The sequence below is a fragment of the Aquarana catesbeiana genome, linkage group LG01 (assembly GCF_042186555.1).
Source record: "Aquarana catesbeiana isolate 2022-GZ linkage group LG01, ASM4218655v1, whole genome shotgun sequence".
NCBI classification, from domain to species: Eukaryota; Metazoa; Chordata; class Amphibia; order Anura; family Ranidae; genus Aquarana; species Aquarana catesbeiana.
The window spans coordinates 328,040,676-328,066,702 of record NC_133324.1 but is presented as its reverse complement, the minus strand read 5'-3'; the positions used below and the strand labels follow the sequence as shown (position 1 = coordinate 328,066,702).

The following is a 26,027-nucleotide window of genomic DNA, read 5'->3' as shown; positions in this document are numbered from 1 at the left end:
AAGTGTCATATTATCAGGTTATTTCTCACACACAGCATATGCATACCACAAGTTACACCCCAAAATACATTCCACTACTCCTCCTGAGTATGGCGATACCACATGTGTGAGACTTTTACACAGCATGACCACATACAGAGGCCCAACATTGAAGGAGCGCCATCAGGCGTTCTTGGGGCATAAATTACACATCTAATTTCTTGACTACCTCTTACACTTTTGAAGGCCCTGGAGCACCAGGACAAAGGAAATGCCTCAAAAATTACCACGTGATCCGCTGTCAGCCAATGACAGCTGATCACATGATGTAAACAAAAGCTCGGCAATCGTTTTTTCTCTCCTCACGCTGACAACGCGAGGAGAAAAAAAAGCCGATCACCGGCTTATGTGCAAGGGACATCGGTCCTGAAGAGGAAGAGGCAATTCTGCCTCATCTGTGTCCACCAGTACCCCCTGCCAGTGCCACCTGCCATGAGTGCATGAGTTCCACCTATCAATACCCACAAATGCCACCTATCAATGCCCACCAGTGGTGCCAATCAGTGCCACCTAGCAGTGCTGCCTATCAGTGTAACCAACCAGTGCCGATCAGTGCCCATTATTGCCACCCATCAGTGCCCATCACTGCAACCCATCAGTGCTGATCACTGCCACCTATCGGTCCCCATCATTGCCGCCTCATCAGTGTACATCAATGAAGAAGAAAAATTACCTGTTTGCAAAGTTTTATAACAAAATATAAAAAAATATATATTTTTTTTTAAATTCGGTCTTTTACATTTTTTTAACAAAAAATAAAAACCGCAGAGGTGATCAAATACCACCAAAAGAAAGTTCTATTTGTGGGAAAAAATGATAAAAATTTCATTTGGGTACAGTGTTGTATGACTGCGCAATTGTCATTCAAAGTGCATCAGCGATGAAAGCTGAAAATTGGTCTTGACAGGAGGGGGGTTTAAGTGCCCAGTAAGAAAGTGTTTAAAGAGTCCCTAAAAATGATAAACAATGGCTTTGAAATGACAGAGCTCATTTTTTTTAGGCTCTGTGGGTGCAAGCCATCTGGTCCAGGTGCTTTGTTCACCTTTATGCTGTCCAAATATTTCTGCACCATATCAATTTTGAGCCATTGTGGATCATTTGGGGCTGTGTCAATACCACCCCCATTATGGACATGAGCTCCCCCATGCTCCTTTATATACACAGAGGTGAAGAAGGTATTTAATAAATGTGCCGTCTCTTTGTCCCCAGTCACCCACTCTAGATTATTTTGTAAAGAGCCTACATCCTCAGACCTGACCTTTTTACTAATTTGACATTTTTTTGGGGGGGTTTGTCCTACTATCTTTTGCTATGTGTCAATGGTTTGAATTTTTGTTGCCTTGATTTCCTTTTTACATATTCTGTTATATTCTTTGTAACATTTAAATGATGATCGTATTCCTTAATTTTTATATTTTTTTAAAAGTTCTTTTCTTATTATTTATAGCTTTTCTAACTTTGGCCATGAGCCGCATAGGTTTTATTTTTAGCCTTTTAAACTTATATGGGAATATATTTTGCAGTGTGTTCACATAGCATCTGTAACGAAATGTCACACACTCCGCTTGAGTGCTTTTGTCATATACCACTTCCTCACAGTCTGAATATAGATATCAGATATTCCAACCGCTCACAAGCACAAAACAAGACAATACTTGTTTAGTTGCTGAACATGGACTCTTTTATTAGAACCAAAATACAAGTCTTAAATACAGTAAAAGAGGAGGTTCCTCCCTCCTGCTCATATTACTCTAACAATACACCTGTAACCAGAAACAGAATTAACAAGAGCTAATTAACTAATCCCTTAAAGCAGCCGATGTGAATCCATGCCCTCCTGACCATTGTTATGATTAATCAGGATTTCACTACAGGTCAGACTTGTTGTCACCGAGCTTCACACAGTAGATTATACATTATCATAAACATCAACACAGAACTCCTTCATACAATAGCAAGGTTAATTAGCACAAACAACAATGGGTGAAATACTCTTAGAAGCTGTGGCAAGCCACACTAGACTCATTTACATTAAAGAAGACAACAGACAGGTGGCTGGAGTTGATGACATTAGCATCTAACAGTATGTGTCCCAACAGTATGAATCAGTCACTATTTCTAATATGGCATATACAGGGTTCCCAGAGTCTGTGTATCTTGGGGGACATGGATCTGAATCTAAAGTAACACCATCTCAAGGGTCCCCAGGCATACAGCTCACAAAGAGCACCGTTCCCCCAAATGCCAGGGCCCATAATCGGTAGGCAAGAGGATAGCATTCAGTCCCCTCCAAAAGCCTCTGTCCCGGGTGAGTCTGTCACAGCATCTTCTTGAAGAATTCCCATTTCTGTTCTGTGTTCATCGATGCCAATATTCTGTCCCAGTCTAAGACTAGGAGAGCAGTACTTGGAAACTGTGCTCTCTTAAAGTTAAGTGTTTTATCTTTCCAGTATGTGTCTGTTGCTCACAGCTAACATTAAATGAAATCATGCTACGGTCACTGCTACCCAGATTTTCTTTTATATGAACATTAGTAATACGCTCTGCATGGTTTAAGATTACCGGGTCCAGCAGAGCATCATTCCTAGTCGGGGCCTCTATGAATTGGACCACAATTGTCTTGTAGTAGGTTTATAAATGTTTGCCCTTTAACTGTTTCTGCAGTACCATCACTCACGTCAATTTCCGGGTAGTTAAAATCCCCCATTATTATCACTGTCCCAGCCCTTGCAGCCCTTTCTATCTGTGCATGGACCTGAGTCTTTACCTCCTCATTAACCGCTTGCCGACCGGCTCACGCCGATATACGTCGGCAGAAGGGCATGTACAGGCATATTAACGTACCTGTACATTGCCCTTTAAGAAGCGGAAATAATACAAATAATACCATTTCCAATGGTTGTAACATGGGAAACTCCTTATGATCTGCCATAGCCCTCCCCCTGTCTTTCCCCATTCTATCCCCATTCTATCCACCAATAGGGACTGACCCCTGCCTGACCTGTTTGCCCCATTATAATCTAATTCACCCCCCCCTCAATCCAAGTTTAAATACTGCTCCAGCTTTCCCATAAACCTCTCCCCCAGCACAGCAGTCCCCTCCAAAAGCCTCTGTCCCGGGTGAGTCTGTCACAGCATCTTCTTGAAGAATTCCCATTTCTGTTCTGTGTTCATCGATGCCAATATTCTGTCCCAGTCTAAGACTTGGAGAGCAGTACTTGGAAACTGTGCTCTCTTAAAGTTAAGTGTTTTTATCTTTCCAGTATGTGTCTGTTGCTCACAGCTAACATTAAATGAAATCATGCTACGGTCACTGCTACCCAGATTTTCTTTTATATGAACATTAGTAATACGCTCTGCATGGTTTAAGATTACCGGGTCCAGCAGAGCATCATTCCTAGTCGGGGCCTCTATGAATTGGACCACAATTGTCTTGTAGTAGGTTTATAAATGTTTGCCCTTTAACTGTTTCTGCAGTACCATCACTCACGTCAATTTCCGGGTAGTTAAAATCCCCCATTATTATCACTGTCCCAGCCCTTGCAGCCCATTCTATCTGTGCATGGACCTGAGTCTTTACCTCCTCATTAACCGCTTGCCGACCGGCTCACGCCGATATACGTCGGCAGAAGGGCATGTACAGGCATATTAACGTACCTGTACATTGCCCTTTAAGAAGCGGAAATAATACAAATAATACCATTTCCAATGGTTGTAACATGGGAAACTCCTTATGATCTGCCATAGCCCTCCCCCTGTCTTTCCCCATTCTATCCCCATTCTATCCACCAATAGGGACTGACCCCTGCCTGACCTGTTTGCCCCATTATAATCTAATTCACCCCCCCCTCAATCCAAGTTTAAATACTGCTCCAGCTTTCCCATAAACCTCTCCCCCAGCACAGCAGACCCCCTTCCATTTAGGTGCAAACTATCTTTGAAATGAATAGTCAGCCTAGTGCTCTAGAAACCTAAATCCTTCCTTCTTACACCAGGTCTTTAGCCATGCATTCAGTTCTCTAATCTCCCCCTGCACATGGCACAGGCAATATTTCAGAGCATGTCACCTTGGAGGTCCTTCCCTTCAACTTGCAGCCTAGTTCTTTAAATTGATTCTTAAGGATCTTAAGCTGGTTATGTTATCTTCTCTATTTATTTGAAAATTGTTAGGCACAGAGATATTTGCCTTTCTTTAAATTCACTGCCCTTAATTTTCCAAACTGGAACATAGCACTTGCATGCAATGTACCCCTACTCATTCACAGGGGAGGGCATCTGGAGGCCCCTTGTTAAAGGGGGCTTCCAGATTCCGATAAGCCCCCTGCCCGCAGATCACCACAACCACCACCCAGGTTTGTTGAGAAGAGGACCTTGTCCCCATCAACATGGGGACAAGGTGCTTTGGGGCGGGGGGGCAGAGTCCCCCTACCCCAAAGCACCCCCCATGTTGAGGGTATGTGCCTGTATGGTTTAGAAGGGGGGGCTCGCTCATCCTTCCACTTTCCTGACCTGTTGGGATGCATGCTCAGGTAAGGGTCTGGCATGTTGCAGGGTATAATTCAGGAGGAGGGGCACTCGCTTGTCCCCCCCCCTTTCCTGGCCTGCATGGCTGCATGATCGGATAAGGGTCTCTTATGGATTTGGGGGGACCCCAAGCCATCTTTTTTTAATTTTGGCATGGGGTTTCCCTTAAAATCCATACCAGGCCCTTCTGACAGACTTGACTAGAGGAGAGCCGATCAGCTGCTCTCCTAACAGGGGGGGTCTGCTGATTGATTATCAGCGCAGCCCCCCTGAGGATGCCCACACAGGACCACCAGGGATGCCACCAGGACCACCAGAGATGTCCACTACTGATGATCACCAGGTATGCCACCCATGGCCACCAGGGATGCCAATCAGTGCCCATCACTAGTGCCTGCCAGTGCCCCTGTATTAGTGATGCCCATCAGTGCCATCTATCAGTGTCCATCAGTGCCACCTATCAGTGGCCATCTGCACCCATCAGTGCCGCCTATCAGTACCACCCATAGGTACCCATCAGTGCAGCCTTTCAGTGCCCATCAGTGTTGCCTATCAGTGCCACCTATGAGTGCCCATCAGTGCCGCCTATCAATGCCCATCAGTGCTGCATATCAGTGCCACCTATCAGTGCCACCCCATTAGTGCCACCTCATCAGTGCCCATCAATGCTGCCTTACCAGTGCCTTGTCATTGCAGCCTCATCAGTGCCCATCAGTGAAGGAGAAAACTCACTTATTTACAAAATGTTATAACAGAAACAAAGAAAAACTTTTTTTTAAAAAATATTTTCAGTCTTTTTTTATTTGTTTAGCAAAAAATAAAAACCCCAGAGGTGATCAAATGGAACTGCAGTCTGCTCACATAATTTGTAATAAAAACATCTTTTCCATTCTGAAGCTTCCCTCCAACCACTTTGCATATTATTTTTTATATACTGTGATTCTGTACTTGCCAAATATGCTGCAGAAATCTCCCTTCACTGAGTCTGGCTGCACCCATTTTAACTGTGGGCAGCTGAAGCTTCTGCCTGTTCACTTCCTGAATTCATACAGAGGCACAGCTCCACCTCTGCAGCCCTGCAGCTCTCATTGGCCCTCTTATGACTCATCCCCCTTCCCTTCCTGGCAAACTCTCACAAGAGTGAGCTAGAGAGCTGTGCATGATGTCATAGGCCTAGGCTTTTTACCAGGCAAGAAACAGGAAGTGGGCTGTATAAGGTATTTACTGGCAGAAAAAAAATGTTTTACTATCCAAAGTTAAAAAAAACAAGGGCAGAAGATTTAATAGATGGAAAGTTGAAAAAATGACTGAAGGTCCACTTTAAGAAGCAAAATATTAACTAGCAAATAACATTTGAACACTGAACGAGAATATCATAGAACAGGTATTAACTCTTCTTTAAAGTGTATCATCATCCTAACAAAAATGTCTCTTATTTGCTCTATTTTGGTCTTCTAAATATACAGTTGAAAGTGTTTTGTTATGTTATGTTTGATAGGTGTAAAAATACCTGTTGATTTTGCCAGATATCTTGTGAGCTAATAACTTCATGTGCTGTCTGCCTGTGTACAAGCAGGAGTTATGGAGATGAAGAGGGAGGAGATGAGGACAGGCCTGTGTTCTTTGTAATTTATCAGAAATGAAGTAGGGAGGGCTGACACCGCATGGTTAGGAATTCAGAGGTGTGTTGTCATGTCAAAATAAAGGTAGGAGCATACTACAAGGGTTCTTCAAAAAGATTCTGCACTTTTTTAAACTAAGTTATATATATAAAAGTGCAGAAACTTTTTGAGGACCCCTCGCATATTTCTGGTACATCAATGGTTATTTTTCATTACTTGCAGCATTTTTTTTTTAATTAATATGCAAAAAAATCTAAGAAGATGGAATCAACCTCAGCTGTTTTATTTAATGAAAAGTAATGGAGCAAACCACTAAGTGCAATAATCTATAGTGAACCAATCAAAATTCATGAAGATGACTGTAATTAGCTGCCTTGGGCATTGCACTTAGGGAGCTTGGTTTTTTGTACTCTTTTATTGTTATTACAGAATAATATATGCTACTTAACAGCTTAAAAAGAGAATGTAGATTTTAATATATTTTCCATTTTGCTAGAGTTATAGTAGACTTGTATTGCTTATGTAGAGCTTCAATAGTTAAACTATAATTAATCATTAGGGAGGAAGCAATAAACCACCACAATGATGAAGTAACTGACATTTCCCAAAGGATCAACATTAACACATCCAGAAAACGGAATCTTCTTTTCCCAGAAAGCTTATTAACACTATTGGATATTTGTATCACACTGTCCAGCTACACATGACTTTCTTACATTCTCCACAACTCTTATGTCCTCTGTTACGACTACATTTTCAGTTGACCCTATGCTGTGTATGTTTTATGTGCCCTAAATAAATTATTGTGCATTCTATATACCAGTAATAACCATAGGTAATACATGTACCATAAACAGTTCTCCTGACAGTTTGGTGTGGGCCAAACATTGACAAAAAGTCCTGATAAAACTTGGGGTTCCTTAGTGGGTGTTACCTTTCCCTAGGCCATTTGCAACACTAATAAATGTACTCATAAAGAAAGGATGACAAGAGAGCAGCACAGTCCTATTACTCATAGTTGTCTGAGTATTACTGTGGAGAGAGGTGGAGTTCAGGGCCAGTTTATCAGGGAGAAAAAAAAATGGGGATTATACTCTCAGAGATGACAGATAGCCACTTAGTATAGGCTTTCCCTGGAGCCCCATAGTTACATAGTTACATAGTCAGTAAGGTTGAAAAAAGACACCAGTCCATCCAGTTCAACCTGTGGTGTGTGTGCGTATGCCTGTGTTTATGTCAACAGTACATTGTATATCCCTGTATGTTGTGATCGTTAAGATGCTCATCTAATAGTTTTTTGAAACTATCGAGCTCCAAACTAGTTTTTTTATTCCCAGTGATATATTTATTTTTTTCTCTTTTTTTCCTACCCCATTTACACTTTACGCATCTCACCCTTCCATTTCTACTTGTACCTTTACCTGCTCTCTCCTCTTCTTCCTCATGGGTTTCCCCACCAACTTTACTTAAATGGTCCTGTGGTCCAGTCCAGAAACCCCCTCTAGATACACATGAAGACATGCTTATCAATTATCACACCGTAACAGTGATAAGGCTGACTTGCCCCCTCCGGTCCTTACCTTCCTGCTGTTTAGTTGGACTATTTGGGGGTGTTCTCGGAAGAGGTGATCCAGCCGCCAAGATAGCCTTACCAGAGCTCAGGAATCCCCAAGGAAATACTCCCTGACTAATGACCAATTAACCCATAGGTGTCAAACACATGGCCTGCGGGCCGAATCTGGCCCTCCAGGCCATTTTATGTGGCCCTCAGACCTCTCCTGCAGCTGTAGGAGAGCTCCAGCCCTCCTCTGGTCCTCTTCCAGACCCCTACTTTCTGCTTTCAAGCAATACATCCAGCTTCTTTCCAGCAGCAGCATAAGGAAAGGGGGTGCACTGTGATATTAGGGAGAGTAGGGGACTCAACTTCTGATGGTGGGGTGGCTCTTGGCTCTTGACATCTAATGTAAGGGGAGGGGATGCGCTGGACATCTAATCTTACAGATACAACCAGCCCTTTTCAGGACAATCATAATGCTAATGCGGCCGGCGATCAAATTGAGTTTGACACCCCTGAATTAACCCCCTCCTTGGTTTTTATACTCTGCAATTGTTTGTACTACTGTGAGGCTCTATATAATATTATTTATAATACATACAGTATATATAATTTTATATATACAGTTTATGTGTAATATTATATACACAGAGATCTTTCTAATATTGTATCTTGTTACTGGCATATATATATATATATATATATATATATATATATATATAATTTTTTTTTTTTTACTGTAAATACAACTATATGTACTTGTCAAAGAAACCATTTTATGCATTTGTATTTGATCTATCTTTTTTATTCAGAGAATCTTTGGTGTCTTTATTTCTAGTGAATCTCTGCAAGAGTTTGTCCCAAACTTTACCATCTTAATCAAGAACAACATCCATTTCCCTCAGTTCAGATTCTCCAAGTAAGATTATTTAATCAATGATTCTTAAGCTCACCTCCTGCCTGTACAAATTCTTGTCCAAAAACACTTGTACATATTATGTGTGTTATTTAGAGTGCTATGTGAGGTGTATTCCAAAGCACTTAATAAGAATTACAGAATCTGATTGTTACTGAGCACCAGGCAGTAAGTTTACAATTTGCTTAGTGGCCCTTAATGGTAAAGCATTGCTATAAATGATAGCTGCCAAAATTCAAAGTACAAATCAAATGATTAGCAACCCACTTGTAATAGATGGATGTTTCATCATGGCCCCAGGGTAAAAACTACGAACAGAGAAGACAGGGTCCTAGGTTTGTCTGCCGGGGCATGCCATGGCCACTAATGTCTTCAAGATCAAAGTACTATGAGTGGTCTGCCTGAATTATATTAACAAATAAAAGTTGAAAACATGCTTGAAAATACAGTTTACATCTTAACTCCTTACCTATCAAGTAAACTAATTTTGCATTATTGTCCTAATCTAATATTGTTATGTGTTAACTCACCAGTAAATTATAGTGCCAGCAAATCTTGCACAGCACAATAAGGTTACCACCGCAATACCATTGCAGCAAAAAAGCAGTATAACTCTAGCAAAAAATTTTTTTTTCTAGTTTTAGGTAAAGGGGGAAAGGGTTAAAGTCTCTATCAGGGGTAGAGGGAAAACCTTGTTTTAGTGACAACTGTCATAGATGGGTTTTTCTCTTATTTCAAAGAGATTACCAATTACATATTTCTGTGTCATGTAATGGTGCATTGTATAGGTGAATTCTAATCCTCCTAGTAGGGACATTACTAGGATGATTACACTACATTCAAGGAATAAAAAAAAAAAGGATTGATTGGAATTACACTTTACAGTAGGCATACATAACAATGCTCCCTAGCTGATAAAAGTGCTCTTTTCCTCTGCTCTCCAATGCTGAAATATGATAACTAATAATTGAGCAAAATTACCCTCTGCACAATTAACCACTTACTGTATATAGTACACAAAATAACTTACTGTGAGCTGCCCCTTGCACTGTTATGTGTTCCTACACCACCAAGCTAAGGTTAATATATAAATAGTGCCATGCAGTAATACATATATTCCCAACAGGAAAATCCCAAAAAAGAAAATGCTAAAAAAAAAATGTATATAACCCGCGTGCTGGAATTTTTTTTACCAAGCAACCTCAATATAAACACAAATAATAACTAATGCCGTGTACACACGGCCAGACTTTTTGACCAAACTTGTCTGACAGAACAAATCTGTCGGACAATTCGACCGTGTGTGGGCTTCATCGGACCTGCAACGGACCTTTTCTGTTGAAAATGTGACAGACTTTAGATTTAGAACACGTTTCGAATCTTTCCGACGGACTCAAGTCTGGTAGAAAAAATCAGTTCGTCTGTATGCTAGTATGACGGATGAAAACCGACGCTAGGGCAGCTATTGGCTACTGGCTATGAACTTCCTTATTCTAGTCTGGTCATACGTCATCATGGTCGAATCCGTCGGACTTTGGTGTGATTGTGTGTAGACAAGTCCGATTCGACGGAAGTTAGTCGAAAAGTCAGTCGAAAGTCCATTGAAGTCCGACGTGATTCAGTCCGTCAAAAGTCTGGTCGTGTGTACACAGCATAACTATCCAATTCATGCACAAAAGATCACAGTGTATACCAGTGTTTATAGCATGGAACAGTTTTCCGCCCTTGTGGAAGTCACATGATGAGTGATGAAACACATATGATGTCATCATGCATACCTGGAAGTGTGGTATTTTAAGGCTGCAAGTTCCCAGTCGGAAGTTTTCTTAAGTGAGCAATGCTCTTTTAATATGCCATAATACTGTGGTGTACTGGGACTGGGCACTTTTTTTTAAATTTTGTGTATTTTTTATTTTTAAATAGAATTTGGTGATTTTTTTTTTTTTTTAAATGTTTATTGAGTTTTTTCAAAATACAGTCGTATAATACACGGTACATAACGATCGTACGGCATGAATATACAAATGTTCTAGGCGAATTTGGTGATTTTAAATGGAAAGCACAATGATCATTCTATTTTTTTGAGCTATACCCTGGAGATGGTGCCGGGGAGGAGAATAATTATTATAACAGACCAGAAGGAGCATATATGAAGGAGGCACAGAAATAAGTTTGGAGTTATCACAGAGGTGTATGACCCCTTAAAGGGGAAGGTGCAGTGTGACCTATTTCTCCATATAGGTCAATGCTTTCAGGTGAGAGTGTGAAGTGATTGGCGGTGAAGCATGTGGAATTCACAATATTGGAATTATTCACTGGTACTTTGAGTGTAGATTTAGAACTGTCATATGTTGTGAACAGTAAGGTGGGACTGCTACACATTGTGGATATTTTGCTGTTTATGAATTGAAGTGTTATTCATTTTTGTGCATATTGAATTTGTAAGATAAAAAATTTCCAGCATGCAAGTTATTTTTGAAAATTATTTTTATGCATTCGGGGACTGTTACACGCTGTGAACACAATACACTAATATACACTGGGATTTTTTTGTGCATGAATTGTATATATGCTGAAGTTGCTTTGTAAAACATTTCCAGCATGCAGATTATATATAATGCCAGAATATGAAGGGATTACAGTGTATGGCCAGTGTAAGACCAGTGGTTGCCATTGGTCCTACAATGTGTATGACAACATTAGTTAGAAGGGCAGTAACAAGATGGGTTGGAGAAAAAGAGCAGCTACATGGTACTGGTGGTCACAACTAGAAGAAGTGGGACCCAGAGTTATTAAAGTGTTTGTAAAGGCTGAAGGTTTTTTACATTTTATGCATGAAGGTAAAAAACCATCAATGTTCAGCATCTCCCCCAGCCCCGTAAAACTTACCTGAGCCCGATCTTCCTCTATCGATGCGCATGAGAGCCATTGACTCCCACTGCTGTCAATCACATCCAGTGAGCCAATGACGAGAGAGGAGGGGTGGGGCCAAGCCATAGCTCTATGTGTGAATGGACATGCAGAGCCACGGCTCGGAAGCCCCATTGCAAGCTGCTTGCTCTGGGGGCACTTTGCAGGAGGGAGGGGCCAGGAGCGCCGGTGGGGGACCTGAGAAGAGGAGGATCAAGCCTGCTTTGTGCAAAACCACTGCACAGAGCTGGTAAGTATAACATGTTTGCTATTTTTTAAAAATAAAATTATTTTAATATCACTTTAAAGTGGTTTTAACCCTAAAGATAAAACATGCTCCTGTCCCTTTAAGGCATGAGATATAGAACAGTGCTTTTGCCATGTCAATTGTCCCCTCTATGTTGTGCAATACCTGGTTGTTCCTGTGTCCCCCTGTGTGTACTGACCACACTTATCATTGCGGCTGATTCCTGATAGTGTGGTTCAGATTACGTGCCTCCGTAACATCTATTGTATTCTTTTGCCCTCTTTGTTTCAGAAGCATATTAAGTACAGTGTGTATATATATTTTTAATTATAAATCTAAATTCCTTCTTTGCCCCCAGCGCTGCTGTGTGGTCACATGTCCTCCCTCTGCTAGCTTGCATATGTCAGAGGGGAATCCCAGACCCTCCCACTCCTTAGATTGAGAAGGAGAGCAGAGAGAGGACATGTGACCACACAGCAGAACTGGGCAAAGAAGGTATTTAGCTTTATAATTAACAAAAAAAAACACACACGCTGTATTTAATATGTTCTGCAGAGGGGGGCATTGGTATTGTATTTATTTATGTTTAGAGTTAGGCTTTAAGGTTTAAATCCTTGTATGTGCATCTAACAGTGCATAAAAAGCTAATCTGTTTTCAGTAAAAGATTTTCTAATATGTTAATTGTCTTTTAAATGTCGTAGTTTATGGACTAAAAACACAAACTGAAACTCTCGTACTGTTGGAATTTAATGGACAGTAAAGACATGAGTTGAAGCATAAAGCTTGAATACTAATAAGCATTATGATATCCAGTTCTATTTTGTTGTGTTATTAGTTGGGCTATGAAGTTTCTCACTCATGCCGTCTTCTCTTCTTCCCTACAGGGGAAACATTGAAGGCGACAACGCTCTAAAGAACTGTACTTACCACCCTACACAATCTCCTTCCTGTCCAATATTCACCATGGGTTTTATTGTGGGGGAAGCTGGTGTCAATTTCACTGAAATAGCATATAAGGTCAGATATCATTTTACAGAACACTTTTGTACCATATCAAAATGAATATGTGTAATTAATGACCAATTCCTGTATTTATAATATAATATGAATCCCCAAATAATGACAAAGCTTTTTTTTTGCATATACTTTATATTAAAATTTTCTTTTTTCACCTTAAAGTAGAACTATAGGCACAACTTCTGTGTCCCATTGCAGAGATTTCCCTTCACTTGCTGCAGTGCTGTATTTAGGCCTAGGCCGACAAGGCCCAGGCCTAGGGCGGCACTTTGCGGGGGGGCGGCAACCCCCCCACGGAAAAAAAGCACCTGCATCCTCCTCCCGACTTGCGCATGCAGGGCCGCCATCCGTGGAGTAAATCTAAATGAGATCGCTATGGGAGTGCGGGGGGGGGGGCGTACTGCACCCGGGTGACACCAGGAAGCAATTGTAGTGGGTGCAGCCACCGCCCCCCCATCGGCAAAGCGGTGATCACACATCACAGGCAGCGGCGCTGTGACAGGGAGAGGAGAGCTGTACACAGCGGCTGTGTATTTCCCCCGTTCGCCCCCCTCCTTTCTCCTGTCAGCTGAAGTTGAACAGGAGAGGAGAGCGGCTCGTTCCCCTAAGCGCCGCCCGGCTCTCTGCCCGCTCTTGTCATAGCAGAGAGCCAATCCAAAACACGGGAATGGGCATTATGGGAAACATAGTCCCAGAAGATTGACGGCCCCAGTATGTCCACAGACATACTACAGGCTACAGTCCCCCAACATACATGCGCTGGGGGGGGACCTGACCTGGAACCCAGCAAACAGCAGAGTGCTACAGGGGAAGAAAAAGAGAGGACTGTGCTGGGGGAGACCAGATAAAGCCACGCTGTACCCGCACCACCAGATAAAGCCACGCTGTACCCGCACCACCAGATAAAGCCACGCTGTACCCGCACCACCAGATAAAGCCACACTGTACCCGCACCACCAGATAAAGCCACGCTGTACCCGCACCACCAGAGAGGGAGCCACGCTGTACCCACACCACCAGAGAGGGAGCCACGCTGTACCCACACCACCAGAGAGGGAGCCACGCTGTACCCGCACCACCAGAGAGGGAGCCACGCTGTACCTGCACCACCAGAGAGGGAGCCATGTTGTACCCGCACCACCAGATAGAGCCACGCTGTACCCGCACCACCAGAGAGGGAGCCACGCTGTACCCACACCACCAGAGAGGGAGCCACGCTGTACCCGCACCACCAGATAGAGCCACGCTGTACCCACACCACCAGAGAGGGAGCCACGCTGTACCTGCACCACCAGAGAGGGAGCCATGCTGTACCCGCACCACCAGATAGAGCCACGCTGTACCCGCACCACCAGAGAGGGAGCCACGCTGTACCCACACCACCAGAGAGGGAGCCACGCTGTACCCGCACCACCAGATAGAGCCACGCTGTACCCACACCACCAGAGAGGGAGCCACGCTGTACCCGCACCACCAGATAGAGCCACGCTGTACCCACACCACCAGAGAGGGAGCCACGCTGTACCCGCCCCACCAGATAGAGCCACGCTGTACCCGCACCACCAGATAGACCCACGCTGTACCCGCACCACCAGAGAGGGAGCCACGCTGTACCCGCACCACCAGATAGAGCCATGCTGTACCTGCACCACCAGAGAGGGAGCCACGCTGTACCCACACCACCAGATAGAGCCATGCTGTACCTGCACCACCAGAGAGGGAGCCACGCTGTACCCGCACCACCAGAGAGGGAGCCACGCTGTACCCGCACCACCAGATAGAGCCATGCTGTACCTGCACCACCAGAGAGGGAGCCACGCTGTACCTGCACCACCAGAGAGGGAGCCACGCTGTACCCGCACCACCAGATAGAGCCACGCTGTAGCCGCACCACCAGAGAGGGAGCCACGCTTTACCCGCACCACCAGAGAGCCACAGGATCAGTGTTGCGGTTACGCTGGGTCTGGTAAGAGGGCTTGTTGGCCATTATCCATTACTGTTCTTACGGACTGAGCCGTGCCTAACCTGCTATTCTCTAGGCCTTATTGACAACCACAACAACCCTCTCTGTCCTCCTCCCCCGACGTCCCTCTGTCTTCCTCAGATGAAGAGGACAGGGCGGGTCTTAAAAAGGAAGGGGTGTGGCCTTGACAGGAAGGGGTGGTTCATATTTAAATTAGGGGGTGCCCAAGTTTAGTTAGGCCTAGGGCAGCACAAAACCTAAATACACCACTGACTTGCTGTCTAATAACCAAACAGGAAGTGAAAGGAAATTCCTGCAAATGAAGGAAATGACCCCCAGGTCCCCAGAACTATCACAATTGCAGGATTTTCCCTCTATTAGTTTTCTAGGGACAGCCCAAAATGTGGGTTTTCTTTTACTTTCAATGATAATGGTAAACAGGACAAATAGAGAGGGTGAATCTCATTAATGGAGGTACAGACAGCAATAAAAAATGACAGGGGTTCTAATCCATCTCCGCTCTGTCCAAAATAATAAAAAAAAAGTTTTGCCTTCAGTAAACTTTAACCACTTCATGCGAAACAACGTAACTGTACGTTGTTTTGAGCAAGTGGTTGTACTGGGGTGAAGCCTGCAGCTGCAGGCTTTACCCCGGTGTCGTTTATTAGAGCTGGCGGTCAGCTTTCTGATGATAACAACCGATGCAGCTCAGCAGCCGGTCACCTTCTGCCACTCGGCCTGGGGCTCCCGTCCCACCAGAAGATCAGAGTGACCAGCTGGCACATCTGCCGGCTGGCCAGAGTCCTGAACAAAACCGCAATTTTCTTTGACCGGTCTCCAATGTAGTAACCCGGAAGCGACGTCACTTCCAGTTTACTCGTCTGACGATTTTGGCATTTTGAATACTTTTAAGTGCAAAGGGGAGATTTGGGGTCTTTTAGACCTCAGATCCCATCAAATAGACTACCTGTCATGGATGTTTACATTCCTTGTGACAGCAATAAAAGTGATCAGATTTTTTTTTTGTAAAGAGACAGTTTAAAAAATAAATAAATAAATAAGAAAAAATAAAAAATGTAAAGCTCCCCCGTCCTCGATTGCTTGCGCACCAAAGAAAACGCTCACGTAAGTCGTGCCCGTTCAAATCACACCCGTGAGGTATCGCCATGATCGTCAGAGCGAGCACAAAAGACCTCCTCTGTAACGCTAAACTGGTAACCGTTAAAAATTTTTAAAGCTTCGCCTATGGAGATTTTTAAGTACTGTAGTTTGTCGCAATTGTACCGGAACATGTTAGGTATCTATTTACTCGGAGTAACATCATCTTTCACAATATGCAAAAAAATTGGGCTAACTTTACTGTTTATTTTTTTTTTTTCAGTGAAGTGTTTTTTTGTTTTTTTAAAATAGCGTTTGAAAGACCACTGCGCAAATACTGTGTGACATAAAATATTGCAATGACCGCCATTTTATTCTCCAGAGTCTTTGCTAAAACATACATATATACATATATATATATATTGTAATAGTCCCTGTCACTGGGAAAAGGGATGGGATCTCTAACCCTGTGTCCATGTCTTATGGAGAGCCAGCAGGTTGTGTGCCCAGGTGCACACAGCCCATATAACGAGGGGCTAGTGAGAGCAGAGGGTGGAGGAAGGTGGAGTGTGTGTAGCTTGTTGCTACTGCTGTGTGAAGACAGACCTGTGTCTGGAGAGTGGTCTGCCCTGTGGGAGTCTGCAGCCTATGTAAAGGGGATTCTTTGCCCAGGGACTGGGAAAGGCTGGCCAGCCTTGAGAGTCGGGGAGACTGAGGAAGCCAGTGAGTCCAGGGGGCTGTAAAGAATTGGCAAATCTGTTGAGAGCAAGCAGAGGAACTGCTGACAAGAGAGCCAGGTGGCTTGGTATGTTTTCCTTATTTTTGGAGTGCTTAATGAAGTTAAACCCCTGCGTGGGAATCCTGAATGGACCTTTTTGCTTTTGTTTTTCGGTTTAATAAACGTGGGCTACCAGGCCCTTAACTATAATGCCTGTCTGAGGTGGACTCACTGCACTAAAAACGCATTTATCGCTTGAGCTAAATACCCCAAACATTACAAGTGGTGTTCGAATGCGGGCAACAGATGGTGAAGTCCGGGTCTCTGCACCAGTAGTGAGTCATTTCAGGAATTGCTGCTAGCGGTGTGTGGCAGCCAGGCAAACTGCATTGCGCAGAAGTTAAATTGATGAACTGTGTTGCATACAGGCGTTTTACCTGTGGAAGTGAGCTCAGCGTGGCCTGAGAAGATGTCTCCACCTAGGAGGGCCAGTCCAGAAGGCCAAGTGATGTGCGATACAGTGAATGAATGGTTCAAGCGGAATCGCAAAAAGTGGGCCGCAGTGCAAGGGGCTGAGATTGTGGCCTCTGACTATGTGCAACCCATGCTACCTACAGAGGAGGTTGGGGACTTCCTGAAAAAATTTGAAAAAGTTGCTGTAAGGAGAAAATGGCCTAGGGATCGGTGGCCAAAATTGTTGCAACCCTTGTTACGGATAGAGTACCGGTCGGTTTACCATTTGATGGATTGGGACCAGGATGACTACTGCAAGTTTAAAGAGGAAATTCTTCTTAGAGGAGTGTTCCAGCGCATCATGGGCCGCCAGCAATGCTCCAGGATGGGAGAGGTGTCACCGGAAGACCAAGATTTTGGAAATGCAGAGAAACGCAAAGTTTTGTGTCATGGCCGCTTAGGGAAAGTGGTGAGCTCAGAAAGGAGGGTGCAACAGTCTACATCCTGCATGAGGTATAGCCAACCGGTTTTGGAGTGCAAGTCTGCTGTTACCCCTAGCAACAGGAATCTTGTGTTGCCTACAGGGGGCATCAGTGGGTCTAGAAAGGCTGCAGTATTGCTCCGTGACCACATGGGGGCGTCAGCCTGTGGAGACACCACAGATGAAAGACATCGCACTCAAGTGAAGGCTATGACACCAGCTGCAGGAACTGGTAAGACTGTTTCAGTTTATGATGCTGAACCCAGTGAAGTGGGAGTAAGTCCAGTGGGGAGATCCGCAGTACAAATGGACATGGACTTGCTGCAGTGTGCTACCCAGAGCAGTGGGGAGGCGCAGCGTAAAGCCCAACTAGCTGCAGGGCTAGAGACTGGAAAGGACATGGGGACTCTGCATGTGCCTGCTATAATCCAGCAGATGGCTGAGAAAATTGAGCTAGGGGTGACCAAAACAGTGCTGGTGCCAGGTTCCCTAGTGACAGGTGCTACAGAGATGCCCAGGGAAACCTCCCAGGAGCCCGCAGTGGTGAGGCACATGGTTTCCCAGGACAACTGTGGAGCCGCCCTAGTGGGCAAAAGAATGCCTTTGGAGAGGAAGGGTGGTGTGTTGAGCGTTACACGGGGTGCTGTGTGTTCTGACCAAAAACAGCCTGTTAAAGCTTATAACACTGCTATGTCTATGGCTGATGATACATGTACTTATTGTGATGTATTCAAAAGTAATGATGATGTTGAAAAGTGTATTACTGACCATGTTGATGGTTTGGTGTCTCCCATGGTAACCACAGGTAGTGCAGCAGAGTTGTCCCAGGAAATCGCAGGAGGACTCCCAGTGTTGGAGCCGGCGGGGCTCCAGGACAGCTCTGATACTGCTCAGGTGGAAAACAATGGGAAAATAGCTCAAATGAGGGAGTATGTATTATCACAATCTGATGTGGTTGACAGTGACTGGTGCAGATTGTCTGCTGCTAAACCACTCTGTCCACCTGTGTCTCCATGGGCAGAGGGAGCAGTACTACAGAGTGCTGATGACTGGAGCACAGACAGGATAGACTGGGATAGTCTCGCCATTAAGGTGATAGCGTGGTGGAAAGAAATTTCTGAAGGTAATAGTAAGCTGGACACTATTGCTGCTGTGACAAATGGAGAGGCTGCAAAGCCAGTAGACACAGGTGCGTTGGCTGTTGCAGAACTTAACCCCCTCCAGGCGGAAGGATCGGAAAAGGGCGCATATATAGCAGAAGTTTTGTCCACAGCAAAAGAGATGAGTCATGTTGAGTGCCAAGATGATGGGATAATGGATAGGGACTTGGAAGGGCTCAGTGTTGCTGAAAATGAGACAATGAGTGTGACACATGCATTTAGCGGTGCTCATTGGGAGCCGCAAGTTTTGTCAGTGGCCTCTGAGGTGGAGGTCTCTTTGAGTGTCTCAGCCTCTCAAGCCTTAGCAAATGAGCCCCTCCACGTCGTTAGTAAGGGAAACGTCCCTAGAGTTCTGTGTTTAGATGTGGCATGTCTAGAAATAACTGAGATGTTGTTGGAATTGGTGAAAATCTTTCCGCTGTATACCTGCATGTATCCACCGCAGATGGACGACCTGGTACTGCGTAGTACCAATCAGTGGAGACACGTGGTACAGGCGATGTTAAGCAATGTTGATAAAAATTGGTTACTGCAATGTTGGTTACTTTTGCAGAAAGTGGTCTCGCAGTTCTCTGCGAGAATGCTTCCAGCGACAGTTATGTGCGGAAGGCGTTCAGGGGAACTGCTAAAGGAATCAGAAATGATAGACATAGTAGAAGTCTCTCCGTATGCTGGTGTGATGAGGTGCATTCCTGCTGGTGCGATCCGAGGTGCAGCTGAGCAGTGGTTGGTACATGGCGCGTGTGCTGTCTCACCCGCTAGACCTCGTGAAAGGGAAGGGCCCGGAAAAGACGCAGCAGTAGTGGGAATTCAATCCATCACTCGCAGGGAGGTGCAGTTTGAGGTACCCGGAGACACTTTGACAGGAAATGGCAGTGTTGGTAACTGTAATGAAAAAGTGTATGAGAAGCACTGTAGAGCACTGTCGGACAACTCAGAGGTATTGGTTGAGGTACCAATGGACACAGAAATGGTTAAAGAGATTGGTGTGGAAAAATGTGGCGCAAAATGTGTGTTGGTAGGACAGTCGCTATTGGAGTGTTGGACAACCGGGAGCGATGTGAAACTGCGGGAATGTCCCATAGGGAGTAACTGCTTGCCTGTAGATGGTCCCTCCCTAGACCCTGTCCTAGCAAACCAGGTGACAAGAGGTCTTGATGATGATGATAATATTGAATTAAATAACCCCTTGTGGAACATTGCTATCGAGGTTAAACAGAAGTATGTGGTGTTGATCTCAGATGATTTGGTTGCCAAGGGTAACCACACAGGGGTTAGTGAACCTGATAAACAGATGTTGTTGGTTAGTGTTGCGTCAGGTAGTGAGAGGGGTCAGTCCCTGACAGATTTCATGGAAATGGGTCCCCAACAGTCCCAGGAGAGTAGGTCTGTGGGAGGGAAAAGGAGGATCCCGTGGCCAGAAGGTGGAAGGGATAGAGAGATTAGTGGGAGCCCATGGTTCAAGGTGAAGTGCTGGTGGAAACATACCCGGAAAAAGAAATGGGCCTACGCAGCGAATGGCTGGCACAGAGGTGTCCCATTCTTAGTGACTGGTTTATGTGTTCCTCCCTCCGGTGCGAAACAAGGGGGGAGTATAGAGAAATGTAGGACCCTGTTAAGATCCAGGGTGGGACGTACCTGGAAGCGCACCCGAAAAAAAGGTTGGGCCTACGTGGCTGACAGCCAGCACAGAGGTGTCCCAACCATGACGGGTGCTGGTGTTCCTCCCTCCGGATCGAAACAAAGGGGGGGGATATGTAATAGTCCCTGTCACTGGGAAAAGGGATGGGATCTCTAACCCTGTGTCCATGTCTTATGGAGAGCCAGCAGGTTGTGTGCCCAGGTGCACACAGCCCATATAACGAGGGGCTAGTGAGAGCAGAGGGTGGAGGAAGGTGGAGTGTGTGTAGCTTGTTGCTACTGCTGTGTGAAGACAGACCTGTGTCTGGAGAGTGGTCTGCCCTGTGGGAGTCTGCAGCCTATGTAAAGGGGATTCTTTGCCCAGGGACTGGGAAAGGCTGGCCAGCCTTGAGAGTCGGGGAGACTGAGGAAGCCAGTGAGTCCAGGGGGCTGTAAAGAATTGGCAAATCTGTTGAGAGCAAGCAGAGGAACTGCTGACAAGAGAGCCAGGTGGCTTGGTATGTTTTCCTTATTTTTGGAGTGCTTAATGAAGTTAAACCCCTGCGTGGGAATCCTGAATGGACCTTTTTGCTTTTGTTTTTCGGTTTAATAAACGTGGGCTACCAGGCCCTTAACTATAATGCCTGTCTGAGGTGGACTCACTGCACTAAAAACGCATTTATCGCTTGAGCTAAATACCCCAAACATTACAATATATATATATATATGTGTGTGTGTGTGTGTGTTTAGGGGTTCTAAGTAATTTTCTAGCAAAAAATATTGATTTTAATTGGTAAACAATAAGTGTCAAAAATAGGCTTGGTCCAGAAGTGGTTAATGTTCATTTCCAACTTACATGACGTTTAGATAAAGACCTGCTGTTGATCTCTAAAGCAAGCTATAGACAGTTTAAATCTCAGCCGATTCAGCAGGGACCGGCCGTGATTTGAACCATTCATGGGCAGGCTGACTGTACCCAAATTAGTCAATCAAACAGCAAAGGTACAACCAGCCTGTTGGATTTTACATGCGATTATTGCTAGCGGCGATTATAGTCCCAGGCAGTAATCACTGTGTTCTCCCAGCAGGGATGGCTCCCCCCTGCCAGGAGAACACAATGGCTTCGCAGGAGGGATTTACCTATCAACACAGTCAGTGGTTGCAGGAAGGAAAATCGTTCAGTCTATGGCCAGCTTAAACCTGGCTATGAGCCCCATCTAACAAATATTTTTTTTCCTGATAAAGACTTTTTGTGCCAGTGATGTAGCTGAATTTTCAAGGATAACATAGAAACGCTTCCACAATGCTCTCTCGACTTTTCACAATTATTCACATTGATAGTACCTTTCATTAATGCATGCATAGCCAAACCTTTTTTATTTCTACTTTTAGATAAAGTAAAGAAATGTTTAATCCCTATCAGGTTATAGAGGTTTGTTTAGATCTACTTAGGGTGGTGGGGGATATAAGGAAACTTTGTGGAAAATGTTCTTACCCAAATGACTAAAGTCGGTCATACACAAGTTTTTGTATGAAGACTCTCATCAGTACATTCAGCCCTGTTTCACACATGTGCGGTGCGAATTGAAGCTCAGGTTTCACTGGGGAGATAAAAATCTCCTGTTCAAAGGATTCATTGCGTTTTTGCTCAGGATTAGAGAGCAGGGAGAGGGGGAGGGAGGGGGGGGGGAGAGGGGGAGATGTAGTGAGGAGAAAGAGAAAATCCTTGTTCAGAACGCAATGCATCTGCGAATCAGATGCGTTCCCATAGGAGATAATAGGCTTGCAGTTCGCACCGCAATGCCCAAAAAACGCACACGTTTTTGTGCAATGCGCAGTGCGAATGCAACGCACATATGTGAACCAGATACATTCATATGAATGTATTTTAAAATGTCCTGTGAATTAGATGCGGTGTAAGCCGCATCTAATTCGCATAGGTGTGAACCCGGGCTCAATGACTTGACAAATGAAGTTTGAAAGTGCTTAAAAAATGTTTGCTTTTAGCTGCATCCAATTTGCATGTCAGGAGATTGTGACTGGCTCTCTTTGAAGCCGGTTCACATATCTCCACAGTGGCTCCGATGCGAATTGCACAGGTGCCCTGTGTGTCTTTTGGTCCATTTCAGGTCCGAATTCAGCCAAAAATTCAGGCGGAAATCGAACCTGAAACGATGAACAGGGATGCACAGGACCCCTGCTGTGAGCCGCACCATGCTGTGGTGTGAACCCAGCCTTAATATACGATTTTGGAGTGAATGAACTGAAAAACCACATTCTCTGTTAGAAATTTGTCTGATCAAGAAAAACTTTCTATCCTGTTCCTTCAAATTTTCTTATCACTGTGGTCAAAAACAAATGTCAATTTGACCTCACTAATGATTAGAAAATCAAACTAACGTTCTTAATATGAAGAATTTTTTTTTAGTCAAAGAAGGTGTTTAATAAGGACAAACCAATTACAGTTCCAGAGGAACCATTATGCATATGCAATTAATGTCAAAACATAGAGTGCCAAGCCTTCTGAGGGATGTACCACCTTTCACAATCTATGAAGAGGAGCATTTACCCAGGTCATTCAAGCATCGACACATGAAAATGGCTAGTTAAAGAATTCTGCTGGTTACTAAGTCTAGAGAACTAAGACCTGGTGTATCGAGCCAAGGCACCCATATTTTAAATTTATCAAACATCGCATCCCTGTGTCTATCAAGCCCATCAATTCATGGAGACAAAAGCTTGTACATCCAAAACACCCAACACTCAAACATAATCAAAATAATTTTATATACATAGTTCAGTGTAGTGAGGAATGCAAAGAGCTGTACATTGGGGAGACGAAACAACCAACCAATAAACAATTGACTCGACATAGGAGGACAAGTATCAACCGTTTTCCTACACCTTAAGGAAAAGGGACATACTTTTGAGGACATTAAGGTGCACAGTTTACACAGGGAGGACAACTGGTTCGCAAGACGCATACAAAATGCTATCAATACATCAATTTGGACAAACCATCTTTAAAGAGGTATTAAACCTAAAACTAAAAGTGTAATATATAGCAACTTACCAATTATTAGATGTAGTGGCTGCATTAGTTTTCTTTTTTTCTTCTTCGGATGAAAATAGAAGAAAGAGCCTAAAAAAAGGAAAAAATATAACCATCATATCTAAGAATTGGTAAACTGCATTATAATAAATGTTTGCTTTTGGGTTTAATACTGCTTTAAGCAGGGGTGGGAGCCTTCTAAGCCATTTGTCTTTCACATAAAACACTGTTTTAACATCTCTACCCCAGCATTGACAGCAACTCATGCCTTTAGCCACGTATATCAAAGGAATAACGTGGAAACCTATTTCTGATGCCAGGGATGGCATTATGTAACTAGAACAGGGTTCCACAATCTTCACACCTCCCATTCTGTTTTTGGGCATCTTCCTTTTCATGTTAGGTGGATGTGACAGACCCAACCAGGACAGGGGCTTTTGGAGGGGACTGCAGGGTAGCCTCTTGCCTACTGACTATGGGCCCTGGCATTTGAGGGAGCTACACGTGTTTAGAAAGATGTCCTGTTATATAATGCAACAGGATATTATTACATTTAACAGTCAAGGAAGCCATAATGGTCACTGCCATTTTTAAACTCAGTGAGCAGATGTATCTGAAAAGGAAGCTGGTAAATGAGATTTGGACAGCCCTAGGTATCTTCTTGAATCCTGTTGCCAGACAGTCTGAGCTGGGCTGGGGTCTCATGCTATAGTCCGTTTATTATAGTGTTATGTGTTTATTGTTAAATATGTCTCTCCCATTGTGTGCCTCCTAGGTGTGCATTCCCATTGTTAATTGAGTTACCTATTGTTTCTGTCTGTCTGCTTATTTCTTGGAGAGGTGATTAATATTGTGTTCACTTTACCATGTTATCGAACGATGGGATGGTTATGTTTATGCTTATGGTAATGTGTTTATGTTTATGATAATGTGTAATGTACTTTGTATATCCAGGGTTGTGGGCTGGGTGCCGAATGGTCTAGGCGTCTAGGTTTGTTTAAGTGACTAGTTGTTAATTAGTTCACATTAATTATATCACTGTCAGCTATTAGATGCTAGATGTGGATTAGCATTATGTGTATGTTGGCTGTTCCTTAACTATGTTAAATATATATTCCTGTTTACAGTTAATATTGTTAGGTTATGTGATCAAACTCTTATCTGATCTTGCATGGTATATATTCTGTGTGAATTAACAATAAAGTTATTTTGAGTTCCAGTATGCACATTAACTAGTGTTGTCTAGTATCTTGGGTGCAATATTCAGCTATAATACCTGGTTGCAGACTGGAGGAAGCGTTTTCTTGACAGAGGCACCCAGGCTGGGTGCTGGACGTTCCATCACAGTGGATTAGGTGTCAATGCTACCTTTGTGGATATAAATGCTGGGATATTTTCCTAATACTCATTAGAATAGAGAAAGTGGCTTAGATACAGCTACGAAAACAACTTCAACATTAAAGAACAATTCCAGTTGAATGTGACCAACTACTTCTAGCTATACCAATATGGCTTTAATTAGTACATTTCTCCATATATGTACTTGCCATTTTTGATAAATGTTTGGACCCAGTTCGATATTTAGGCAAGCAAAATATATTTTGCTAATTGGATATGGCCATAAATGTTAGGGAAAGTGTTTAAGTTAATTTGTATTTTACATTTTCTTTATCTGGGTGTTAATTGCTGAAGGAGGTTTCTTGATGTGGGCTTTCTATGTTGTATACTTATACATGAATAAAAGTTTGTATCTCTATTTATACTCAGTGCCCAGCTACCAAATGTCACATAATGCAGAACTGTCCCCCCCTCCCCCCCGTTTGCTCCTGTCAATACATCCTGTCACTACATCTGGACTACATCAGGCATGCACACTGATATTACCAATTCCAAGGAAAGGTCCCCAGCCATGTTGACAATAGCCTTCTTGTCCTTTAGCATTTGGGTTTCTTTGAGAGGGGTTAACCAAAAAGGTGTACCCCTTCCAAAGAGTCTGTGCCTAGTGTTGAGCACTACCAATGCCTCGAAAAGATGGTGATGGCAAAAGGGTGTTGGGGGGTGACCCTTGGATGACCTACCTACCTGCTTAACTCAGGGCCGGATCTAGCCTGTCTGATGTGGGGGTGCAGTAAAAAATGTCAGGGGGGCAGAGGATGGGAGGTCAGCAGGGTAGTGTACAGGGGGTCAACAGGGCAGAGGATAAGGTCAACAGTTTGTATGGCAGTGTACAGAGGGTATTAGTTTGCAGGGCAGTGTACAGGGGGCAGGGATCAGAAGGGCATTGTAGGGGTCAGCAGGGCGGACGACAGGGATCAGCAGTAAGTGAGGCAGAGTTCAGAGGTTAGTAGTAGGCGAGGCAGAGTTCAGGGATCATTAGAAAGTGATGCAGAGGATAGATTTTCCCATCAATTGAAAGGATGTTTGGTGATGATGACATCATTTTTCAGGATGTAATCTGATGCAGATGTTTGTTTTAGAACTGCAAAGTACATGGTGATTCCATATTATTTTCCTCAGAATTGAGTGATTCCATATTTTTCCGCTTCTTGATCTGCAAAAACAGTTGCAACTGACCACAGTTTTCTTTATTATTTTATTTTTTTTAAGTGTTTCTTTGTCAGGGCTGGGCTCAGTCCTTCCTTTTCTGAGCT

The 26,027-nt window shown here is 43.9% G+C and overlaps 1 protein-coding gene across 1 annotated transcript in view; it reads left to right on the top strand.

Moving 5' to 3' along the window:
* P2RX2 (purinergic receptor P2X 2) overlaps positions 1 to 26,027 on the top strand; it is a 79,295-nt gene that overhangs the window by 16,493 nt on the left and 36,775 nt on the right. Inside the window, exons 6-7 of the mRNA XM_073630997.1 lie at positions 8,579 to 8,659; positions 12,699 to 12,831. Of these exons, the coding sequence (XP_073487098.1) occupies positions 8,579 to 8,659; positions 12,699 to 12,831 (214 nt within the window). The remainder of the gene's footprint in view (positions 1 to 8,578; positions 8,660 to 12,698; positions 12,832 to 26,027) is intronic.